The sequence below is a fragment of the Panthera uncia genome, chromosome B4 (genome assembly GCF_023721935.1).
Source record: "Panthera uncia isolate 11264 chromosome B4, Puncia_PCG_1.0, whole genome shotgun sequence".
Classification (NCBI taxonomy): Eukaryota; Metazoa; Chordata; class Mammalia; order Carnivora; family Felidae; genus Panthera; species Panthera uncia.
Window position 1 is genome coordinate 35,190,437 of NC_064809.1, and position 26,039 is coordinate 35,216,475.

The 26,039-nt window shown below is 37.6% G+C and overlaps 1 protein-coding gene across 3 annotated transcripts in view; it reads right to left on the bottom strand.

Moving 5' to 3' along the window:
* The window catches only part of ADIPOR2 (adiponectin receptor 2), a 79,617-nt gene that overhangs the window by 13,258 nt on the left and 40,320 nt on the right, over window positions 1-26,039 (bottom strand). For all 3 annotated transcript variants that reach the window (XM_049627040.1, XM_049627041.1, XM_049627042.1), the window contains exons 2-3: window positions 18,913-19,169; window positions 2,517-2,636 (exon numbers count right to left, since the gene is read on the bottom strand). In XM_049627040.1, the coding sequence (XP_049482997.1) occupies window positions 2,517-2,636; window positions 18,913-19,083 (291 nt within the window). In that variant the 5' untranslated portion in view covers window positions 19,084-19,169. The remainder of the gene's footprint in view (window positions 1-2,516; window positions 2,637-18,912; window positions 19,170-26,039) is intronic.

A 26,039-nucleotide genomic window follows, 5' to 3' on the forward strand; every position in this document is an offset into this window, starting at 1 on the left:
CCTCCCCACTTCCTGTCTCACCTTCTAACTCAAACTGTGAGGCCTGCAGTTACGGGTGCAAATCTGACCATTCCATGCTTGTTCATAACATACAGTAAAAAAATAATAATGTCAAAAGACTAATCTAGATTTTTAATGTCTACTGGTATAAGGACTTTCTGGAGAGAAAGAGAACATTCCAAGATACTGAATTTCTTTTATCTGATTTTTACTTGAAAAAAGATAGTTACTGTTAATGTTAACTTTACAAGATGCTACTCTGTTTCACTTTGGGAGAATTTTATATGCTAACAGGGAGAGAAAAAGAGAAATCAATCCTCACAACTGCTCAGTAGTTCACAATATGCAAACAGCTGTGTGTGACCATATGAAAAGTGCTATTGTGTTATCCCACACAGTCAAAATGAACACTTTCTGCAGTCAGAAAGAATATGTTGAGTTTCTTACTAGTTGTATTTGCATGTAATATCAGAGTGATTTTTTTCTCCACTGTTTCTAAACAAACATTCTAACGGTCTAAACGGAGCCAAGGTGATATACTTTCATAATTATACTGAAATTAGTGTCATATTCAACTGACATTGCAACCTCAATTCCCAACTTGGGAGTCCATCCAAATGCCAACCCAAACAGGCATCCTCTTTTACTTCTCCATAGTAAAAAGGATAGGATCACAGCTTAGTCAAATACATATTCATTTATAAGCAGAACAAAGGCACTGCATAGAAGAAATGTCTGAGCAATGGTCCACTGGATTCATATTAGACCATTAACGCACAAAACATTTATTCTTAATTGAAGGCTGGGAAAAAAGAGACCATGATCAAACTTAGACACTCAATAAAGATTATATGATTTTATTTCCCCTATTCCTATAAGAAAAGCTTTTCCAAAAGGGATAGTAAGTATACGAGCAAGGCCACAGGACACTTCATTTTAAATACTGTTTACTTGCTTCCAATACAAGAAAAAAATTTTTTCTAGTGTCAAGTACACTCAGGTGCACTACGGCAGCAGGTGAAGCAAGCCTGGAGAATGTCATGTCACAGGAAGCCCCTTTAGACCACTCTCACAGACAAACTCTAGAGGGTGATAAGGGAATGGTAACAATTTTTGTGCTCCATTCAGTTTTCTTCAGTAAATCATAGTTTGGAGCAAACAAATGCCCTAGTTATTCTCCCATTAGCTGTCACACTGAAACTTTTATTTGCTTTATTCTTTACTCTTAGTTCAGAAAAAGAGAATAAAAAAGAATAAAAGAGAATAGGACCCCACTGATCTATAAATATTAAAAATCCCTAATGGCCCAGACACTAAATATCCAACTTTGAGAGATTTACCATCAAATTTGCCTGTTGAAAAACAAAATGTATCTTCTATATACTTTTGTATTCATTCTCCTAAGACAGCAATCACTAGAAAGAATGCATTGTTTTGCTTGGCTTTTTGCTATGGTTTTGCTTGGTTTTTTTTTTCATCAATTTTCAAACACTGATTAAAATTTCCTAGGCTCTAAGTAGACCCATAAATATTTATACCCCTCCCTCACCACTCTTCATCCATCCCTTTATCTTAGAAGGGGTGTCTATAATGTCCTCTTCTCATCCTCTTGTCCAAAGTATAGTATTCTAGAGTCAACTGGCCCCAATTATTTCTACCACCACTGTGAATGTAAGCAAACCTAATTTAGTTTTCAGGATCCAAGACCACAGGCATAAAAAGTCTTGGTTTCATGAAACCCATGAAAAACCTAAGAGTCACAAAAATTTCTCTCTAAATGATCAAGAGTTCTCCAGAAATATTTAACAAATGAATTTATTTACACATACAAACATAGATTGACTTGTGACTTTAGATCTGTCAGAGCCCTATCTAATGATCACATTATCAAGTAGCTGTAAATTTACCAGTGTCCCTATTTTCTCTAAGAAAGCACCCCCAATTCCAGTTACCGATTTAGAAGGAAAAAATCCCCACAATAGGTCTTAAAGAATCAGATAATGTGTTAGAAGAAAAACTTTAGAGACTGAAAACATGCCAGCTAAATTGGAAATCCTGGATGTTCATGAAAACCAGGAAATTTCTATCTAAAGAATAGTTTGATTAGCCAAATAATCTTTAGCAAAATTAGCACATTTGCCATCACAGTCAAATAACAAAAGAGATTCAAGGCACTTGGGACTTCAGTATCTCTAGGCATCATCTCCCCCCCCACACACACACACAACTTTCATCCTGTCTTATCTAAACTATCAACAAGACATCTATTCTGTTAACTTACATCAGGAAACACTTGTTAATAGATGGATATTCTAGTTTTATCACAACCTTATCATGGCTGCTGCAGGCAAACAAATGTATTTTGTCTTAAACAGGGTTAAAGTCATGATATTGTTTCTGTCTCCATTTTGCTACAGATTATCCCCAGAGTAAACCAAAGGCAGCTCTCCTTAAAGGTTTCTGTTTGGGAAGGGTTAAATATATAGCATAGGAATAACAAGAAACTGTCATCTTACCTTACAAACAAATTCTTCCATTCTTTCCATAGCATGATGTGCTTGTAAAAGAGGGGATATACCCATAAACCCCTCATCTTCCTGAGAAACTTCATCATTGCACTCATGTTCCTCAGAGATCTGTAAGGCAATCAAAGAAACAGTCAGGGACAGAGACCAGGGCCAAACGAAAGAATCAATACACTTTCTTTGAAAAATTATAAATGAAGTAATTCTCTCTTAAGGTCAAAGCAAGGCCTCAAACAAGTAACAATATAGGAAGTAAAGTCAGTTTATTATAGAATTAGGACTATTAAAAATGAACAACAGTTAATTAATTCTTCTCTAACAGACAAATGAAATACAAGAGCATTCCTATGTTTGTTTTAGTAGCAAATTCCTGGGGTAGCTTGAATGGTTCATTTTTTGTTTTAAGAATATATTCACAGTTCACATATTATTACTACAAAATTGAGAAATTACTGAGAGGAAAAATCTCCAGGAACCCCACCTGGTGTGTATAAAATAAATAATTGTAATGCAATGTGGTAAGTGCTCTAAAGAGAAAAAAGGGGAAAAAAAAGAAAAAAATTTTACTCAATTCTTAAGATATGCCAAGCATAAAAGAAAGGACTTTATAAAGGCCATCTAACTTAATCCTGACAGCCACTTTATCATTAGATAAGTTTTCTTATCCCCATTTAACATATAAAGAACATTAGGCAAAAAGGTTAAATAAGTTGCCTAAGGTTAAGACTAATAAAGTGAAAAAGTAAAAACCCCCCACCCACTGCCTTTCTACATTCTTGACAAAATGAAGAAAGAAATGATAATCTGGTTAGACCTTAAGAAATAAATCACTAAAATTAAGACTTCTATTTCCAGATGAAGCTTCTACTAGACAGAAGGATACTGTGAGAAGGGCAACTGACCAGAAGTCAGAAGACCTAAGTCTGGTTTTGCCACTAATATCCATGGAACTTTATATAGGTCTCTCAACCTTTCTGAGCCTCAAGTTCCTCATTTCTAATCTAAAAGAGGAGTTTAAAACTAAACAATCTCTACAGTTTTCCCTATTCTCTAAAATTCTGATATTCTGCAACTTAGTGAATAAATGAAAGCACAAGAGAACGGTAATTCCATATCTAATAAGTCTGCTAGATAAATAGTACTGCTAACATACCTGCATGAAGAAATGAAATGACCTTCTACCTCCAGTCAGAAAACTGGTAAAGGATGAACATGTAGGCACAATAGGTAATCTACCACAACACTTGAATTTGGACATGTTTAAAATGAAATCCTAAGATTTTAGTTTCCTACTCTTTACTCTTCAAGATAACTAGGGGCTTAGTATTAAGACGCATGTAAGACATGTAACATACCCAATCTCAACTGTTAAAAAATTATCTTCTCCAAGAAATCTATCTTGACTCTGCTTCTCTACAATTCTTACTTATAAAACACCCTCTCTTCATTACTTACCTAAAACTTATTGTCTGTCCTTCGGTGCCCAGTTTCTCATGATTGCCACTTTCCCCCAAGGCACTTTTAGTTTGCTTCTCCCATTCCCAGAAAATTTTATTAACCTAGATATACTACATGTTTATGTGCTATGGCTCTTCGGAGGGCTACAAACCACTGTAATATTTAAGACTTTTTCAAATCCCCCTCAATCAAGAAGCAGTTTTCACCAGAGAATATATATGCCCTAATCCATAGCAACTGCCTCCCTTTCTGAACTTCTCTAACACTTGAAGTCTGCAGCTCTCATTTGACAACGAATATAATATCTGATTTACAGCTCGTCTCATTGACTTACACTGTTTTATTTCGTGTTTGACTGGATTTTACTTTTTTAGTGTATCATTTCCTAAAGAAGACTTTAAGTGTCTTTGTGGTCTTCTTTCCCATGGCCCCGAGAACAGTTCTCTGTAATATGTTATATACTTCATGGTGGCCTCAATTAATTAATTAATGCTTTAAAATTTTTTCAACAAAAATTGTTAAAGGATTGTGCCTAATAAAACATAAGATTAAAATGATAAACTTCATTAAAACATCAAATACAGGGCACCCAGGTGGCTCTGTCGGTTAGGCGTCTGACTTCAGCTCAGGTCATGATCTCTCGGCTTTTGAGTTCAAGCCCTGAGAGTCAGACTCTGACATCTCAGAGCCTGGAACCTGCTTCAGATTCTGTGTCTCCCTCTCTGTGCTCCTTTCTCGCTCCCACTCTCTCTCAAAAATAAATAATAAAAAAATGTTTTTAATCAATTATATGAAAACTGAAAATAGATAATAGTTTAAAATGATTGGCAGACTGATTTTAAAGTATAAAATATAAATTTATATATAAAATGTAAAACAGCTCAAATATTTATACATGTTCAACATGTATTTAATTCTTCACAAAGAGTAACAGAAACAAAGATTCAGTCTGGACTTTCTCACAAATAAATTATGCCAGCAGTTTCTAATAAAACTACAGATGAGCACATAAAGTAGAACTATAGTTAAATGTTTCCTGTACTATCATAAGTAAAATCCTATTAAAAGTTGTAGACCTGTCTGACATATCAATGGGATTACTTACAACCAGTTAGTTTTGAGTATCAGGTTAATAATGCATTTGGATCCACAGAAGACTACTGATAGGAAAAGGTAAGCCAGTCTCCCTGGCAAACTAAAGTCATTTTATGCACTTAATCTTAAATTATAGACTTAGATAAGAAAGGAGGATAAGGTGACCTTTCTCCATAGGTACTCACCACTATACCCATATACAGAAAAGAGAGATGAATGGTTCAACTTCCCAATCATGGGGAGGGAAGAGGAATAATGACCCTGTTGCTGGGGAAGAAACAGGTTCACATCTTCAGCAAAGCTAATACATGTTTATTGAAAGAAAACAAGTACATTCAGAATGCAAGATGTATGGTCTAAGTCAAATACCAACTAGTGTACAAAAACACTGTTTATACATTTAGTCAAATATTTTTTTTAGGAAAAGGTGGCTTGCCATAATGGATTAAGAGTGAGTCTAAAGTCAGATAAACAGTGACTACTGATAAATTCTATCATCTTTGACAAGATTGTATTTAACTAAAGCATCAGTTCCCTTACCTGTGAGATGATTTTAACAATATTGTATCTACAATACAGAAGTTTTCAGGATCAAAGATAATAAATAAAAAGAAACTATCACAGGGCCCAGGACTCAGAAGACAAGAAATAAATGATGGTCCTTACTATTATGATGATGGGCTAGGTACTAAGAACATTAAAGTTAGTATCAAAACCTAGTGGAGAAGCCATGCATGTAAGTAAATACAGCAAGGAACTAGTGAACAGTATGAACTGTATGAAAAAGGTCTGATGCAAATAGAAAAATATTTAACTTTGGCACTGCTGGGAAGTTTTCTAGAAAAGTAACATCTGAACCAAGCCCTGGAAAACGTGTAAGAATCTGGAGCAGAGGAAAAGTAGGACAACCATAAAGGTTGTTCTCTTTATCTGACTTAATACCTTGAAAATTCAGAGACCTGGGAGCACGGTGGGGGGGGGGGGGGGGACAAACAAAAAAAAAAAGATGAGGGCAACCTGGTTTCAAATGTCTCTTTTGTGATTTTTTTTTTTTTTTTTTTTTTTTTTTTTTTTTGGTCTAAGGAAGTTTACAAAATGCTTAACTATATACTTCAACAAATACAGTTAAAACAGTCCAGGTTTTAGAGTCAGAGGCCTGGAAGAAATGGCCTATTCATTTCAACCAATACACCATATTATACATTTCAAAAAGAATTTTGGATGATAAAAAATATTGCACCAGGACTCTAGAGATCTGCATTTTAGGCCTCAATTGTCTAGGCTTACTTACTACCAAATCCTCCACTGCCTTGTACCTTTGACCCTTCATTCTAACTATGCTGAACATTTAACAGGTTTAGATACCAGTACACACCAGTACATACTCGATACATGTTAGCTATTATTGGTACTATTCCCTAAAAGCATCATGCTATTTACTTCTGTGTCTTCACATCTGTTCCTTCTGTCCAGAATGTCCTTAGGCTTTTCTCTTAGTTAACTCTGAAACTCAAATTTTACCTCCCTAGATGCCCAGGTGAAATTAGAGTTGCTCCCATAGTACACTCCACAATCACATAGCACTTAGCATAAATGTATCAATATACTTGTCTGTCCTTCTGACTAGAGTGTCAGCTGCTTAAAGGCAGACACTATGTCTTATCTTTGTATTCCAAGAGTGCTAATACATACTTTAAAAAAAAAAAAAACAAACACTAGAAACATCTGCAGAAAATTGATGCATCTTTTAAAAAAATTTTTTTAATGTTTGTTTATTTTTGAGAGAGAGCGAGAGAGAGAGAGACAGAACGAACAAGCAGGGGAGGGGCAGAGAGAGAGGGAGACACAGAATCTGAAGCAGGCTCCAGGCTCTGAGCTGTCAGCACAGAGCCCCCACAAACGGTGAGATCATGACCTGAGCTGAAGTTGGACGCTTAACCGACTGAGCCACACAGGCGCCCCAATTAATGCATGTATCTTTACTAAAACTAAATGACTCTTGGTATTCCCTCCATTCTGATATTCCAGGAACCAAGTTTCCTTAAAGGGCCATAGGCTGGGGCACCTGGGGCTCAGGTCATGATCAGATAAGCGATCAGATAAGCACTCCTAACAGATTCACTGACTTAAAGGAACCTGTTGATATACACTTGATCATAAAGACATATCACTCTGTAATGGATTACAACTACCTTTAACCCATTTTTTTTTATAAATTCAGAATTTCACTTTTTATTTAAAAAAAAAAAAAAGACACTCCTGTTATCTTTTCTATTACATTTTTATTCTTATGCACAATTGGCATTTAATGTACCTAGAGAGTCTAATGGAAACTGCCACATTTTTTAAAAGCCTATGCAATGTACTTAAGTTGTACATCTTAAAAAGAGGAACATATAGGGGTGCCTGGGTGGCTCAGTCGGTTGAGCGTCCGACTTCAGCTCAGGTCACAATCTCGCGGTCCGTGAGTTCGAGCCCGCGTCGGGCTCTGGGCTGATGGCTCAGAGCCTGGAGCCTGCTTCCCATTCTGTGTCTCCCTCTCTCTCTGCCCCTCCCCCGTTCATGCTCTGTCTCTCTCTGTCTCAAAAATAAATAAAAAAACGTTAAAAAAAAATTTTTTTTTTAAAAAGAGGGAACATATAGACAAAGAAAATAATGCAAAATTATCAGAAATGTGGAAGACCGCACCATGATAACGTTAGGTTTATTTAATTTCAAAGTAAGCAAAAAATCCATTGAAAGGTTAGAATGCATCTGAGAGGCAAAATTGTCCTGGCCTAACAAAAAAAAAGGTGTGTGCAACAATTCTGTCAAAATACAAGTACCAATAGTTGAATCTAACCTCTGGGTTCAACATAAATACTCAGGCAGAGTTTGGAATTGAGAAATATGAAGTCAACCTGCTGCCAATTTTTATAAAGGCAGCTTTGTTCAGACGAGAGTGCAGAGGACTAATTAATTAGCACACGCTCTCGTATACATGTGAACTTAGACAAATTACTCTTAAACTTTCTAAATCTTACTTTTATCCACTTTTTAAAAGAGATCATATCTGTTCTTCCTATTTCAGAGGGCAATCTTGAGAAGCAAATTAGATGTTTGTGAAAGTGCTACATACAAATTTAAGGCACTATTATAATTTAGAAGGATACTCTCCATCTGCTAACAGTTCGCATACTTCCACTTCAAAACTGGAAATTTCAAGAAATTAGTCCTTCCTTCAAAAACAAACAAAAAATTAGTGTATGGAAATCATTAAGTCCCTTGAAGATATTAAGTTAATATTTTGTGTTTAATTCCAGTCTCAAAATTACAGTTTTCTGTAACTCTACCTTCCTTCTTTTCTAATTCCCATGATTATTCTATACTAATAACCCTGAAATTAGCAGCAAGGAACAGTGCTGTATATAGAGCAATGAATGAAGAGGAAGGGCCAAGGGAGAACTAGCGCAGCAGAAAACTTTTCATTGCTTAAATGATCCACTAAGTTTTCTATCAAAACTATCTCCCAAGTAGGTAGTACCTACAGATGGACTGGTTTTTTCAGAAACCACCTTCTTTTTTTCAGCAAAGAACTTCTACACCAAAGAGAAATAATATACAAAGGGCAAAGGAACAAAAAGACACAATTTCCTCATTAGTAAATTGAGGAAGGTAAACAAGATGGCTTCAAAAGAGACTTTTCAACTGTAACATTCCACAATCTATGGATCTGATTCTCTCAACTCCATGATTCCTCACAGAAAATCTGTTACAACAGATAGGAAGAAAGAAATGGTTTTGTTCAGGCTATTGGCTTCTGGGTTAACTTAGAGTAAAGGAAAATGAAATACAGGTTTTCAAGGCAATAGAATGAGTTCATTCGTAAGGATGAAAAAAAATCACATTCACTTAATTATCTGTTTTTAGTGAAACAAAAACACTATTATTTAGTGAAACAAAGAGCACAAACATTGTTATTTAGAAGATACCACTCTATCAAATGAAGATGATAAACAAAAATACATAGTATAATGAGAAACAGATAACCACTGTGAATCTGACACAAAAGGACAGGATGGATAAATTCTCAACTCTAAAAACATTTTACTGTCTCATAATTAATATTATATACAGAATTTTGTTGCCATTCTTAATCTCAGTCAAATTGGCTAGTCTGAAATTCCTTCTAGTTTTACAATTCCTTAGCTTAAATAAGAACATGTATCAGTTTTAAATATAGTTAAGAAAATAATAATTTTAAAAAATAAATATAATTAAGAAACAGTGGTACATTAAAAATCATACAGTGATACAGCTACTGACTATTCAATTATCTCTAAGATGACTAAAGAGAATCTCAAGTCTCACATTCTAAAACAAAAGTCTTGATTCCTCCCCCACTTTCAAAAAGTTTTTTATTTATTTATTTTAATGTAATCTCCACACCCAGCGTGGGGCTCAAATTCACGACCCCAAGGACTGAGAGTCACACACTTTTCCGACTGAGCCAACCAGGCACCCCTTGATTCCCCTTTATAAACCTGCTCACTTTACCAATTCCACCCAGTTTTTGCTGAGTTAAAATATCCAATAATCATCCTTGATTCCCCTCTTTTCCTCACTGTCTACATCAAACCCACCAGAAAGTCCTGCTGACTTGACCTCCAAAATATATTCGGAATCTATCCACTTCCATTTCTGCTGCTACTATCACCCTGTTTCAAGCTAACATGGAAAACTGGAATATATTCTCACCTGGAATGTTCTATAGGCTCCTGTCCTTCCATTCTGTCTTTTCACAATTCATTCTCCACAATGAGTCATCTTTTTAAAATCATCAATCCCGGGACACCTGGGTGGCTCAGTTGATTAAGCGTCTGACTTCGGCTCAGGTCGTGATCTAACATTTGTGGGTTCGAGCCCCACGCCAGACTCTGCGCTGACAGCTCAGAGCCTTGGAGCCTGCTCTGGATTCTGTGTCTCCCTCTCTCTGTCCCTCCCCTGCTCATGCTATCTCTCTCTCTCTCAACAATAAACAAATAAATAAAATCACCAATCCCTACCCCCTGTTTAAACACCCCAAAGGCTGCCTACTTTCTAGTGGATTTTATTAAAATAAAATCTAAGCTTTTTCTATACACCTATAGAATCCTGGTCCCTCTCTGGCCTACTGACCTCATTTCACTCTTCCTTCTTGCTCCTCATGCTCTAATTGCACTAGTCTTTCAGTCCTGGGGGGGTGGGGGGGAGGGAAGGAGGAGGAGATAGGAGGAAACAGCAGAAGCAGAGGGAGGAAAGGACCTCTGTACTAGCTTGTTTCCTCTATCTGGAAATACTCTTCCCCCAAGGTCTTTGCTAGTTCCTTATCATTCAGGCTTCACTTCAAACACGCTTTCCTTAACTATATCTAAAGAATTGCTGGGGGTGGTGGAGGGAGTAGGTAGAGCACAGAGGATTTTTAGGGCACTGAAACTATTCTGTATAATATCATAATGATGGATATATACATATCATTATACATTTGTCCAAATCCATAATATATACAATGTCAAGAGTAAACCTTGGGTAATTACAATTTGTCAATATAGGCTCATCAACTGTAACAAAGGTAGCACTCTGGTTGGGGATGGTGACAGTGAGGGAAGCTATGTATATGTGCAGGCAGGGAGACGACAGGAAATCTCTATATTTTCCCCTCAATTTTTCTGTGAACCTAAAAACTACTCTAAAAAAATAAAATCTTAATAAAAAGTATTTCTTTTAAATCACCTCACCTCATTACCTTAGCATACTTTTCTCCTTGTAGCACTTATCACTGTTTGTAATTATCTTATTCATTTATGTGTTTCACGGATTTATTGCCCATGTCTTCCCTACCTCTGCACTGGCACCATGCAGGGAAAAATTGTGGCTCTTACCCATCACCATATTCCTAGCACTTAGAAAGGCAGCTGGTCCAGACAGGGCCACCATATTCTACCCTCTAGGCTGTACACAGCACAACTTAAGATGGATCATTCACATGGATTATGATTTGATGAAAATCTCTTGGAGGTTTGCAAAAAAACAGACCTGGATCTGAAAAATGTATTCCTACAATACTTCCATTAATAAAACTATAATATTTCTAGATATGCTAATGCAACAATGTGCTACCAAGGTAGCCAGAACATAGGTTAGGTTTCTCAACCTTGGCACTTACATACTTGGCTAGGTAATTCTTTGCTGTGGAGGCTGTCTATGCATTGTAGGATGTTTAGTAGCATCCCTGGCCTCTACCCACAAGATGCTAGTGGCATAAACTCACTAGTTTTAACAACCAAAAATGACTCCAGACACTGCAAAATATTTCCTGGGAGTCACAACTGCCCCAAATTGTAAACCACTGGAATGGTCACTTGGACTTACACCATCTCAGTTTTCTCATCTATAACACACAAAGGCTCAACTTATCAAAGAGGCTCAACATATCATAGTCAGTTCAACTGTACACACTCGTTTACATCATCTGAAGAAACCTCTGGATATTTACACAACTAAGTTTGTTTTTGTTTTTTTTAACCCAATGCTCATTATTTGAATTTAGGGCAACAAAGTGGTATAGCAAAGTAAGCATTAAATCTAAAAACTAAAAGAATTTTCACAAATCTTCACATTATTCATATAACATGCATATAGAAGATATACACAATGTTATTTTGCTCTTTTCCAAAGAAACTGATGCACTGAAAAATTCTGCAAAGTCATAATTAGGAGTTCGATAAATAGAAGAACCTAGATCTTCCAATTGTCATTCCAATATTCTGTGGTACAAGAAAATTATCTCCAGCATGTGGCGCAACACTGAAAACTTATTATATGAAGTATGATAACCTATATAAAGATACTGGGATAGGGAATGCCTTTTTCCTTTAGAAACTGTGGCAGATCATATATTAAAGTTCTCAATTATTCACTTACTCCTTCCCCTCAGAAGAATATAATCCCACCCCATTGTCATTGGACCTAGCTACATGACTACTTTGGCCAACGGAACATAAGTAAATGTAACACACATCATATATGAGCAGGAACTTTGAATGCAAATGCAATTTGGTTTGTTTTCTGGGACTTTTGCAATCTGCCACAAGAACATGTGCCAACCAGCCTCCTTCAACCTGGGTCCCAGAATGGATTCACAGAGCTGACCTGCAACAGACCGGCAACACAGACTAGTAACATTTTACCTACTGCCCTCATGTATGTTTGTATTGTTGTAAAGTCACTGAACTTCTGGAGTATTTAGTTTCTGCAGCAAAAGCAGACTAACACAGGGATGTACTTTTTTGAGTACACAAACATTAAAATACTTACATAACTGTGAATTTCAGCGTATAGGACATTATAAGTTGTTCCCTCTCCCTCCCTCTCTTTCTCTACACACACACACGCACACACACAGAATCTTTTGCTTTTCTTTAACATTATTCAATATACATATTATGAATGTTTTCAGAGATAAAAAAAATTATCAGAACATCTGTCTGTACTGAAGACAGTTGTTTTAAAATTCTCAATTCACATTTCAATATTTAAATACCACAAAGATGGCTCACTTGGTTGAGCGTCCAACTTCAGCTCAGGTCATGATCTCAGTTTACGAGTTTGAACCCCACATCAAGCTCGCTGCTCTCAGCCTATCAGTGCAAAGCCCACTTTGGATCCTCTGACCCCCTCTCTCTGCCCCTCCTTGTCCTGTGCTCTCCCCAAAATAAATAAATATCTAAAAAATAAAAAAACAAATACCACAAAGCACAGTATAACTACCAAGTACACAGAATCCAGGAAAAAGTGTTCACAAATCTAGAGAGTTGGAATATAGTAGGCCCGTGTCCTCCAAATTAGTCTTAGTATTCCTTTTATAGTCAAAAAAACACCAAAAAATAAATACTTGTATCTACACGTTTGCCATCAGCAGACTAAAATGTACTCATTTATAAAAGGAATAAGCAAAAAATTAAAGGCTTTATGTAATTTTATTATTATTCTGTATGGGAAACCAGAAAGTTTAAAATAATTTCAGCACACAGGAAACACACTTGGAAAAAAGCTCACATGTTTTTTTACATGACAGAGAAAGGACTGCTTAGTACACATGCCATTGAATACTCATCACCTGCTATTCACAATCTGACCTACTCCAAGGTCTGGCTTCTGTTCCCACTCCTCCACCAAAACAGCTCTTAAGTTCACCAATGACCACCATGTTGCTGGAACCAGTGGTCACTAGCCTATCCTTTTTGTCCACGATTTCTTTAGCATCAGTAGAAACGAACCAATCACTGCTCCCTTCCCTCCTTCTTGAAACACTTTTAATTTTTGTGATATTACACTTTCCTGAGTTTCCTCTTACCTTATAGGCTTGTTGTCTTTAGCTTCCTTCCTCTACTTGCTTTCTCTCTTTGAAATGCCCTGTGAATGCTGGTGTTCTTCAAGCTAGATCTTAGGACTCTTAAGTAACCTTAACCATTTCAACAGTTTTAAATATCAGCTACACTGCAGCTACTTCCTAAATAATTACTTCAAGCCCAGGCCACTCTTAGGAATGCCACACTCCTACCCAACTATCTTCTAGACACAGCCAGTAAGATGTCTCACATACATTTCCTATGTTTTGTAAGTTTATTTATTTTGAGAGAAAGAGAATATGAGCAGAGGAGGGGCAGAGAGAGAGGGAGAGAGAGAATCCCAAGCAGGCTCCATGCTGTCAGCACGGAGCCCAAAGCAGGTGAGATCGTGACCTGAGCCAAAATCAAGAGTCAGATGCTCAACTGAATGAGTCCCTGCGTTTCATATTTAACACAGCCAAAAGCAAACTTGATCCTCCCATTTAAACCTACTTCACCTCTAAACTTATCCTCTAGTTCTTCCCATCTCAAAATACAGATTCTTACCCCAGCAATCTAAATATTCACATCATACCCCAGACTCATTCTTGTCATTTCCTTCTCTTCTCCCTTAACCCATCACATCCAATCTACCAGCAAACTGTCAACTCTATCCCCAAGGCATAGTTCAAATGTATCCACTTCTTGCCAACCAACAATCACCATCAACCCAGAATAAGCTACTCTCATGAATTTCTGTAGCAGCCTTCTGACTCATCCCCAAGTTTCTCTCCCCACCAACAGCCCCCAAAATCTGTCTTCACATCAGAGCCAAAAAGTGATCTTTTCAGAACGTAAATAAGATTCTATCACTCCCTTGCTTAAAACTTTCCAATAGCCTCCAATGTACTTTCTCCATATCATGGTCTACAAAGGTCCTACTACATTTTTTCCTCATCTCTTACCATCCTCCCCATTATCCACTGACCACACTTCTTAAATATGCCAAGATTTTTTCAGATTCAAGGCGTTGAACACACTACTCCTATTATTCGAAATGCCCTATACATACTTCCTCCTTTCCTCTTCCCTCACTTTCAACCAGCCTTTACTAAGCATTCAGTTACATAATCACTTTTAGAAACTGCCAGAGGTACTACTTATCACCATCAGTTCTTTAAATTAGTTATGGGTATATTTCAGAATAGTTCAATGTGGGGCACCTGGCTAGCTCAGTTGGTAGAGCCTGTAACTCTTGATCTTGGAGTTGTAAGTTTGAGTCCCACCCACATTGGGTGTAGAGATTAAACATAAAATCTTAAAAAAAAAAAAAAAAAAAGGAATAGTTCAATGTGTACATTCTAGAAACCCTTGAGAATATTTCTTAATATCAAAAACTTGATAAAAATGTAGAATCCTATCACAACTGGAAATGAAAACAGGCATCAACTATTATCCTATTATATATGACAAAAAAATAAATCCAGGGAAATTAAATAACTTGCCTATTTTATAAGGCTAAATGATAGGTCTTCTGACCCTGTGTTCAGTGAACTAGTCAACCCTCTTCCAATTCTGTTTATTACATTTCCACTTTCTTTAAGATAACCTCAATCAACGGGGCGCCTGGGTGGCGCAGTCGGTTAAGCGTCCGACTTCAGCCAGGTCACGATCTCGCGGTCCGTGAGTTCGAGCCCCGCGTCAGGCTCTGGGCTGATGGCTCGGAGCCTGGAGCCTGTTTCCGATTCTGTGTCTCCCTCTCTCTCTGCCCCTCCCCCGTTCATGCTCTGTCTCTCTCTGTCCCAAAAATAAATAAAAAAAAAAAAAAAAAAAAAAAAAGTTTAAAAAAAAAAGATAACCTCAATCATTAAAAAAAAAAGTCCTGAAATTCATATGGGATGACAAAGGGCCCCAAAAGTCAAAACAGTCTTGAGAAAGAGCAAAGCTGGAAATATCCCACTTCCTTCAAAACATACTACAAAAGTACAGTAATCAAAATAGTACGGTACTGGCATAAAGACAGACATATAAACCAACAGAACAGAATCAAGAGCCCAGAAATAGATTCATGCATATGTAGTCAAATGATCTTCAGCAAGAACAGCAACACTATATAATAGGAAAGAGACTATACAATCTCTTCAATAAATGGTGCTGGAAAACTGGATACCTACATGCAAAAGAGTAAAACCGGACCCTTATCTTACATAACACAAAAAAAACAATTCAAAATGACTTAACTCAAAAAAAACTTAAATGTAAGACCTGAAACTACAAATTTCCTTGAAGAAAATATAGAGAAATAGTTTCATAATATTGGTCTTGGCAATGATTTCTTGGGTATGACACCAAAAGCACAAATAATAAAAGCAAAAATTAGACAATTTGGAGAATGTCACACTAAAAAGCTACTACACGGCAACAACAGAAAAATCAACAGAATGAAAAGATAACCTACAGAATAGGAGAAAATACCTGCAAACCATATATCTGATAAGGAGTTAATATCTAAAATACATGTAACTCAACAGGGGGTAGGGGGCCTCAATCACTATATACTGGCTTAAAAAAATGGGCAAAGTATGTGAACAGACATTTCTTCAAAGACACATACTGGTATATGAAAAGGATGCTCAACATCACTAACATCAAAGAAACCTATCACAAAACTACAATGATGTTCCACATCACATCTGTTATGATAGCCATTAACAAAAAAGAAAATAGTAGGTGTTGGCGAGGATATGGAAAAATTAGACCCTTTGTGCTCTATTGACAGGAATGTAAAATGATGCAGCTCCTATGGAAAATAGTATGGAAGTTCCTCAAAAAAAAGTAAAAATAGAACTCTTATGACCCAGTAATCCAGTACTTCTGGGTATTTATGCAAAAGAACTGAAAACATTACTGGTAGCATTATTCACAATAGCCAAGACATGGAAAAAAACCTAAATGTCAATCAGTGGATGGATGGATAAAAGCAATGTGGTATATACCTACAATGGAATATTATTTAGCCTTAAGAAAGAAGCCTCGGGGCACCTGGGTGGCTCAGTTGGTTGAGCGTCCGACTTCAGCTCAGGTCATGATCTCATACTCTGTGAGTTTGAGCCCCGCATCAGGCTCTGTGCTGACAGCTCAGAGCCTGGAGCCTGCTTCAGATTCTGTATCTCCCCCTCTCTCTGCCCCTCCCCTGCTCATGCTCTGTCTCTGTCTCAAAAATAAATAAAAACATTTAAAAAAAAAAAAAAAAAGAAAGAAGCCTCATCACATGTTACAACATGCACAAACCTTGAGGATATTATGCTAAATGAAATAAGCCAATAATAGAAGGCAAGATACTGTATGATTCCACTTATACAAGGTGTCTAAAGTGGTCAAACTCATAAAAGCAGAAAGCAGAATAGTGGTTGCCAAGGGCTAGCAGGGGCAGAGAAAAATGGGGAGTTGCTATTCAATGGCTATAGAGTTTCAGTCATGTAAGATGAAAAAGTTCTAGAGATCCAATGTGCATATAGTTAGCAATAATGTACCATACACTTAAAAAATGTGTTAAGAGGGTAGATTTCATGTTGTGCTCACTATAATAAAAAGAAAAAAAAAAAAAAAAGATAACCCCAGTCACTCATCCAAGCTTAGTAACATTGCTTAGGCCTTAACAGCAAATGAGGAAAACAGCTGGCTCAGCTTGGATAGGGAAGTCTTAGTTGCTAGTACTTATTACAGTAAAATGGCAGCAAGAAGGCAAGGTCTTAAGTGTTGATACAAGTTCTTGACCCAGATTATCTGGTCAACTTTTTAAAAAAAAATAATAATGCTGGCTTAAAAGCCAAATTGTATCATATGTAGTGTAGGCAAACAGCTTTTTTTTTTTTAATCCTACTAATCTGTCCTGTGTATGTATGGGTATATACACCCACATGCATGCAAATAATCCTTCACCATAGTACAACCTAGCCAAGAAGATAAAGCTGACTTATAAAGAAAGTGTTACCAAGAACAGAAGAAATACTTTAAATTTCCTATTCTGTACCTATACTGCTACAATGCTCTGATGAAATTCTTATAAAAGACCTGAAAGGACAAGACAACCCTCTGGAGTTCAAACCAACACCACTATTACCCACACAACCAATGTATGTCTTAGGATGGTACAGATGCAATTTGGAGTAGAGGCTTTCAAAATGTTTTTAGCTACAACTCACATGTATGTATTTTTCATATCTGTATACATATCTATATAAAACTAAACAATTTCATCAAATAACATAGTTTAAATGAACATTACTACATATATGCACCTCTTTGTTCTATTTTGTTGCTTAATATTTTAAACACAGCTTACAGTACCAAAATTTCACAAACCACTAATGGACACAACCTAGTTTTAGAAACATTGTACTAGAGCCACAACACTGAACACATGCTACATGATTCAAAGTTACAAAGCATATAGCTAAATATCTATAATAAGGGCTTATAGTATACAAATATTTTACTATATTTTTTAATAGTTATTTATTCTTGAGGGACAGAGAGCATGAGCAGGGGAAGGACAGAGAGAAAGGGAGACAGAGGATTGGAAGCAGGCTCTGCACTGAGAGCAGAGAGCCCAATGCAGGGCTCAAACTCACAAACTGTGAGATCGTGACCTGAGCTGAAATCAGATGGTCAACCAACTGAGCTAGCCAGGTGCCCCTATAAATAAGGACTTTCTGATGCTGTTCACAAACACTTATGCCTTTGCTCTCTAGGTAGATGTGCTTAAATAATTTAAAAGCTGCTCTTTTCTCTGGGAAGTAAAAGGAAAGATTAAAACCTACCTTCTGTTCCTAGAATTCTAATGACTCCCAAGGTATGCACTGGAGATAAACCATATTTGGAGAAGCAGTTCCAGCACAGAGTCAGAATTTCTCCAAAATTATAAATGACAATGTCATAACTAAAATACAGTTTAGGGGTGCCTGGGTGGCTCAGTCGGTTAAGCAACCAACTTCGGCTCAGGTCATGCTCTCACGGTTCATGGGTTCAAGCCCCACGCAGGGCTCTGTGCTGACAACTCAGGGCCTAGAGCCTGCTTCGGATTCTGTGTCTCCCTCTCTCTCTCTACCCCTCATCTGCTTGCTCTCTTTCTCTCAAAAATAAATAAAACATTTTTAAAAATTAAAAAATAAATAATAAAGTTGAATTATAAAGACTAAATAGTAACTACAAAAACCCATTTCCCTTCTCAAACAAAATAAAGCAGACAAAGTATGATTTTAAGTGTCCGCAGAAAAGGATTATAAAATCAAAGAATACCTAGCCAATTTAAAAATGGGACTTCAAATCATCTTGAACAAAAACAAAAACAAATATGCTCAAGATTCCTTTTCAAAACCCCGTCCTCTCTCCAGCAATGTCCCATACATTTTTTTTAATATCCTCCTTCCAACCACATTCCCATAAACTTTGTTTTACTTACCATCCTTCCCCCTTTAACTTACTTTTTTATGATACGAAGAAAGAACAGATGCCTCTAAAATAGGCTCCAAATTTCCTTGGTGGTTGTCATTATCACTTTTCCTTGTACCATCAAGTTGGTGCCCTTTTCTGAGCCTTATATCTGGCTCTGGAGTCCTGCTGCACCCCAATCGGTTTTCTGCTGTCTGGTTCATGGGACAATCAAGCCTTTCTTACAAAGAGATGTTTCTTTCTGTCCCTTCTTCTTGGGAGGATGGATTTTCTGGATACTGAGTTGACGCTAAGGAGAGGAAAGTTATGAATTAACATATTTTAAATAAACATATTAAATGAGTGCTGGAGGAAGACACAGGTTATGTTATTATACACTCAAACAAAAGAATGCTAAGCAATCATTAAGAAAAATAAAACAATGTATATAATATCTAGGAAAGATTGCCAAAATCTATTTGTAAATAAAAAAAGCAGTATACAAGACAATGCAGATAATGTTCCCAGAAGTTATAAAACTATAACTGTATATGTACACAGAGTAATTATTGGAAAATAGTCAAAACTGTGCTTGGTACACAGAGAAGAACTTAGGGTCTCAAGTGAGAATTCAAATTGGACTAAAAATCAGCCAACTATTTGTTTAACAAATCATTTTGTTCTGTCTGTTTTTTTTTTTTTTTTACAATATGCCATTACTGTTTCAAATATACTATTTTACAACATACCATTACTTTTTCAATGAAAAACATACCTATCTGCAGAAAGAATACAGCTGGGTCTTATATATCTAATCTCATTTAAACATCACAATGACCCTACAGGGTATATTTTTTGTGTTTCTACTTTTCAGGTAGGGAAACAAAAATTCACCATACTTTGTATGAAACAGGACAAAGTCTGTGACTTTTATAGCACATATTATTGGTAATATTTTGCATATAAATTGCTTAAATGTCTGACATTTCAATATTTGAGTTGTTTTGAATTCTAACTAGACTACTCTGGAAGGCAAGAAACTCAGGACCAGAGAGAGCATACTCCTTTTACATTCCTTGAGTTCCCAGAAAGTACTATGCACATGAATGTTTAATGAATATATGATAAATAATATTTAAATGTTTTTTGTGTAAAAACACTTCCAGAAATCATCACTATCTCTCTAAACTAGACTGTAGTACGTTTCCTAGGTGTTCAATTATTTCAAGTCCTTGACCCTCTTAACTCACATGCAAAACTTAATTTAGACATGTAGTTATATATACTAATAAGGTCATTATCACAGCCAATCCAACTAGAAACACTAAAACATGATAAAGCGAGGGTATGTGTTATGCTATAAATCCCATGAGATTCAAAGTTCTTACTGGGGGAAAGGAGGAGTAGGGCAAAGTGGAAGGGCCTGGATATTATAAAAAGAAGGTAAAATGTGGATCTGGCTTTCATATATATGGGTACTAAAACTAAGAATCAGTCCTAGAATTCAAACTGGACTAAAAATTAGCCAACTATATGTTTAACAAATCATTTGAGTTTGCTTCAGGATTTCTCTAAGGGCTTTCAAAGTTCTGGAGCAAGAACAAATACAAATCTTTAAGGATCACCAAAACTTAGCACGTTCCTATCACATAAGGACCTAAGCAAGCATATTAATAATATTGAGATTATAAACTATGCTATTAATGCCAAATTCTGAAAGAGAAAACAATGTTAATGATTTCTGTTTATTTATGTACACTTCACAAAGCTATTTCACACCCACCATTTCATTTTGTTTCAGGGAAGAGGAAGCTAACATTTACTGCAGATCAACAATTCAACAAAGTTAAATTCCATACCAGAGAATTTACATGTGGTATCTCACATAACCCTAATATATAGCCCCCTGGGATATTTTATCTCTCATTTTATAGATGTGGAAACTGAGACTTGGAGATTAGTTAATTTATTCAAGACCATTAGTCAAGAGGAGCAGCTGGAATTTATATCCAGGTCTTTCTGGCCTGCACAATATCCATGTTCTTTCTATACTCAAAAGATTAAGATTGGGGGGGGGGGGGAGATAAAAACTTGAACCCTAAAGTCATTTGGCTCACATGGCAAGTAAACTACAGAATCAGAATCTTTATTCACAAATTGTAGCAAGTAAAATAAAGTTTACTGCAAAGTAGCCTTGAAATATGACCACACTAAACTTCTCCTAAGTGGGAGCTATACATGGAGGAGTACTGCTCATTTATGAGAATATAAATGGAATGTTCTATTAAGTTAGAATTGTTTTGTAATCCACAACTCAGAAAGAAAAAAAAAAGCAAATAATAAGAAATAAGTTTTCCAGGGGCACAGTCGACTAAGCTCTCTGATTTCAGCTTAGATCATGATCTTGCGGTTTGTGAGTTTGAGTCTTGCGTCCGGCTCTGCACTGACAGTACGAAGTCGGCTTGGGATTCTCTTCTGTCTCCCTCTCTTTCTGCCCTTCCCCTCGCTCACCAGCACTCTCTCGCAAAATAAATAAACAGAAAAGAAAAGAGAAAAAGGGAAGGGAAGGGAAGGGAAGGGAAGGGAAGGGAAGGGAAGGGAAGGGAAAGAAAGGAAAAGAAAGGAAAAGAAAGGAAAAAGGGAAGAAGGGGAAGGAAGGGAAAAGGGAAGGGGAAGGAAGGGAAAGGGGAAGGGAGAGTAGAGTGGCAGGAACAGGGAGGAGGAAGAAAATCTTAGGTCTGTCCCACCAAATATCTTATAGATCTTCTGCTGCATGGCCTTCATAAAAGAAACACCATGACAACTGGACTTACTCCTAGAATGCAAGACTAGTTCAATACAGATAAATCCATCAATGTAATACATCGCATTAATAAAATGAAGGAAAAACACATAAGCATCACAACCGATGCAGAAAAAACACTTGACAAGATTCAACACCTTTTCATGATAAAAACACTCAGTAAAACAGGAAGAGAAGGAAATGTTCACAAAAGTCATATATGAAAAAAAAAACCATAGCAAACGTCATAATAGTGAAAGACTTAAAACTTTTTCTCTAAGATCAGAATTTTGTACTTCGTGTATCTGTTCCAATATAAATTTAATAATTCTAAAAATTAATAAAAAATGAAAATAGTCAAAAGCACTAAATATAGTTTTTACTACCAAAATCATTAAGTATAGGTACCTTTTAAGATTTTCCAAGTATTCAGGGGTGCCTGGGTGGCTCAGTAGGTTAAGTGTCTGGCTCAGGTCATGATCTCACAGTTCGTGGGTTCGGGCCCCACACTGGGTTCTGTGCTGGCAGCTCAGAGCCTGAAGCCTGCTTTGGATCTGTGTCTCCCTCTCTCTCTGCCCCTCCTCTGCTCATGCTCTCTCTCTTTCTCTCCCTCAAAAATAAGTAAACATTAAAAAAATAAATAAAATTTTCCAAGTATTCAGAACATAAAAGAAAATTAAGCATTCCTTTCTGCATTTTTTTCTTTTTTAGAGAGAGAAGCGCACGCACTTACAAGCAGGGGAGACGGGCAGAAGGAGACAGAAAGAGGGAGAGGGAGAGAGAGAGGAAGAGGGAGGGGAGGAGGGAGGGGAGGAGAGAGAGGGAGAAAGAGAGAGAGAGAGAGAGAGAGAGGGAGGGAGGGGGAGAGAGAGAGAGAGAGAGAGAGAGAGAGAGAATCTCAAGCAAGCTCGACACTCAAGTGTAAAACGCGACACGGGGCTCAATCCCATGACCTTGGGATCACGACCTGAGCCAAGGTCAAGAGTCTGACACTCAAACGAGCCACCCAGGCACCCCACCTTTCCATATTTTACATAAACTGTCCTATAACGTCTGAGTCTGAAACAATTAAAAGACTGATCATGAAATGACAACTCCAAAGGTCACATTTTTAATGTAATAAAAAAAGTTACATTATTTTATATATATAACTTTTGTACATAGTATAGCCTATTCATCACATACAGCTCTCTTAAGCCAGACCTTTATACAAATAGAAATCACCAAAAATGATCAATTTTTAGTTTTAACAATTCAAAATAACACCTACCAATAACAGTATGTGGATATCTGAGTTAGATGTTTCACAGAATTTGAGCTATTGCCTGCCAATGCCACTTGACAAATTTGGGGCTGTCATAAATCTCTTTTCACAAGCAGTATTTTTTTTTAATTTTTTTTTTTTAACGTTTATTTATTTTTGAGACAGAGAGAGACAGAGCATGAATGGGGGAGGGTCAGAGAGAGGGAGACACAGAATCCGAAACAGGCTCCAGGCTCCGAGCTGTCAGCACAGAGCCCGATGCGGGGCTCGAACTCACGGACCGTGAGATCATGACCTGAGCCGAAGTCGGCTGCTTAACCGACTGAGCCACCCAGGCGCCCCTCACAAGCAGTATTTTTTAATGATTCTCTAAGAGCTGTACTTTGCAAATGCCTTTAGAATTGCTATAATCTCTAGGGGAGGAGTCAACATGGTGGAGAAGTAGGGGGATCCAAAGTTCCCTCATCCCTCAAACGCAGCAGTATTAAGGCCAGAAGACTGGGAATTCCAGGAATCTGGGCTACAGTGACAGAAACATCTCCAGGGACCCATGGGACAACTAGACAGGCTATAGGTGTGTGACTGCAAACTAGGAGAGATAAAACGGGTGGTACAAGCACAGACGGGAGATTTCCCCTCGGTGGAGAGACAAAAGGAAGAGAAAGGGAGGCTGTGGAAACGTAGGACTGTATTTGGACAAGAGAAAAACCACAGACCTGGGAACAGAAAAAACAGAAGGAACCAATTTCTACCTCATTCTAGGGTGGCAGGGCTTTCTCCAGACTGGAGCCACCCTGTGCATGCACCTGGGGAGGAGGGGAGCCAGCCTCAGTCTCCGTAGCCAGTTCAGAGGCACAGTCAGAGACAGCAATCCTCTCCCTTGAATGCTGTGGGAAGAAGGCAAAAAGCCATTCCAAGAACAAAAGACTCTGCAGGTTCCTGCCAGCCAGAGGCCCCTTACCAGCTGAGCAGAGTAGTGCTACCCCAGAACTGGGGCACAGAGCAGGATCCTTTAAGACATCCAACAAACCTGCTCACTCATGCCCACCTAGCACTGTGAGGAGCCAGAGGCCCTTTGTTGGCTTCTGGAGTGGCACTTCCCCAGAACCAGGAAACTTGGGAGTGGGATCCTTTAAGATATCGGGGTTTGAATCCCAGCCAAGCACTTTGGAGGTGCAGGAGACTGTGGAGCACACTTGCCCAGCACAGTGAGGATGGCCTGAACAGAGTGGTTTGGGACACCCAGTCCAGGGGGAAAGAGACTGGGATATCGCCATTTTTCTCCCCATCACCAACAAGGTGGGGCTTCAGGGAACGGATGAGGGGCCCACAGTGGAGGCGGGACCACCTACACCAAACCACACCCCTCTGGGCCTGGTAACTGCATGTCTACCTGAGCAAGATTGACAATGACCAGACCAGACAGACCCTCCTCCAGACCAGCACTGCCACCAGTTCCAAGGCACCATCAGGTATCAGTCCAGCATTTTTGCATTTTCTGATTTGATTCTTGGTCAATTCTTATTTTATATTTTATATATACATATAAAATAATATGTATCTTTTTCCTTCTTCCTTTTCTTCTGCTTATTCCTTCCCTTCTCTATTCTGGTTACTAAGGTTATTGAGTTGTTTAAGCAGACATTTTTAATCTATTCTTTTTACACCTCTTCTTTATCTCCTTCTTTATTTTCCTCTCTCTCTCTCTCTCTCTGTCTCTCTGTCTCTCTCTCTCTCTCTCTGGATTAAGCCGTATAGTTTCTCTGATTCTCTGCCTGGTCAATTTTTTTGTTTGTTTGTTTTCTTTTTCCCTACCCGTCATTTCTCTTTTTGTATGGGATAGCCTTCTTCTACCACACCCCCCTTTTTCTTTTTTTTAAAATTTTTCCAGGGTTACTTCAATGAACAAATCAAAGCTTACCTGGTGGAAGGCCCAAACCACCACTACAAGTAGGAAGATAAAGCACCCAGAGTCACAACAAGAGACAGCACGCAACACACTCCAAAAACACGTCCTGAAGGACCAGGCCCTGGATAGTTTATGACCCCATTTTAATATAATAGTGCTTCCAGGTGTAGGACACATAATAAGCTTTTAAAACACATAAGGTACAGAAAACTACCCAAAATGAAAAAATGGAAGAATTCTCCTCAAAAGAAATTCTAGGAAGAAATGACAAGAGAGGAAGAAATGACAGCTAGAAATTTTAGATTAATAGTCATAAGATTAATAGCTGGGCTTGAAAAAAGTGTAGAAGACAGCAGAGAATCTATTGCTGCAGAGATCAAGGAACTAAGGAATAGTCACAATGAATTCAGAAATGCTGTAAATGAGGTTCAAAATAAACCAGACGCAGTGACATCAAGGATGGAGAAAGCAGAGGGGAGAATAAGTGAAATAGAAGATAAAATTATGGAAAACGATGAAGCCAAGAAAGAGATAAGAAAATACCACACCACAAGGGGAGAATTAGAGAACTAAGTGATTCAGTGAAACATAGTAATATCCATATCATAAGAATTCCAAAAGAAGAGCAAGGAAAAGGGGCAGAAGGTTTATTTGAACACAATTATAGCTGAGAACGTCTCTAATTTGGGGAAGGAGGCAGACATCCATATCCAGGAGGCACAAAGAACTCCCTTCAGATTTAACAAGAATAAGTCTTCTCCAAGGCATTTCACAGTGAAATTGGCAAAATACAAAGATAAAAAGATAATTCTGAAAGCAGCCAGAGACAAACAGGCCTTAATCTACAAGGGTAGACACATAAGGGTAGTAGCAGACCTGTCCACTGAAACTTGGCAGGTCAGAAGGGAGGGGCAGGAAATATTCAATGTGCTGAATAGGAAAAATATGCAGCCAAGAATCCTTTATCCAGCAAAGCTGTTATTCAGAATAGACGGAGAGATAAAGGTTCCCAGACAAAAAATTAAGGAGTTCATGACCACTAAACCAGCCCTGCAAGAGATCCTAATGGGGACTCTGTGAGTGGAATGCTACAAAGACCACAAGGGACCAGAGACATCACCACAAGCATTAAACCTACAGATAACACAATGACTCTAAATCCATATCTTTCAATAATGCTGAATGTAAATGAACTAAATGCTGCAATCAAAAGATACAGGGTATC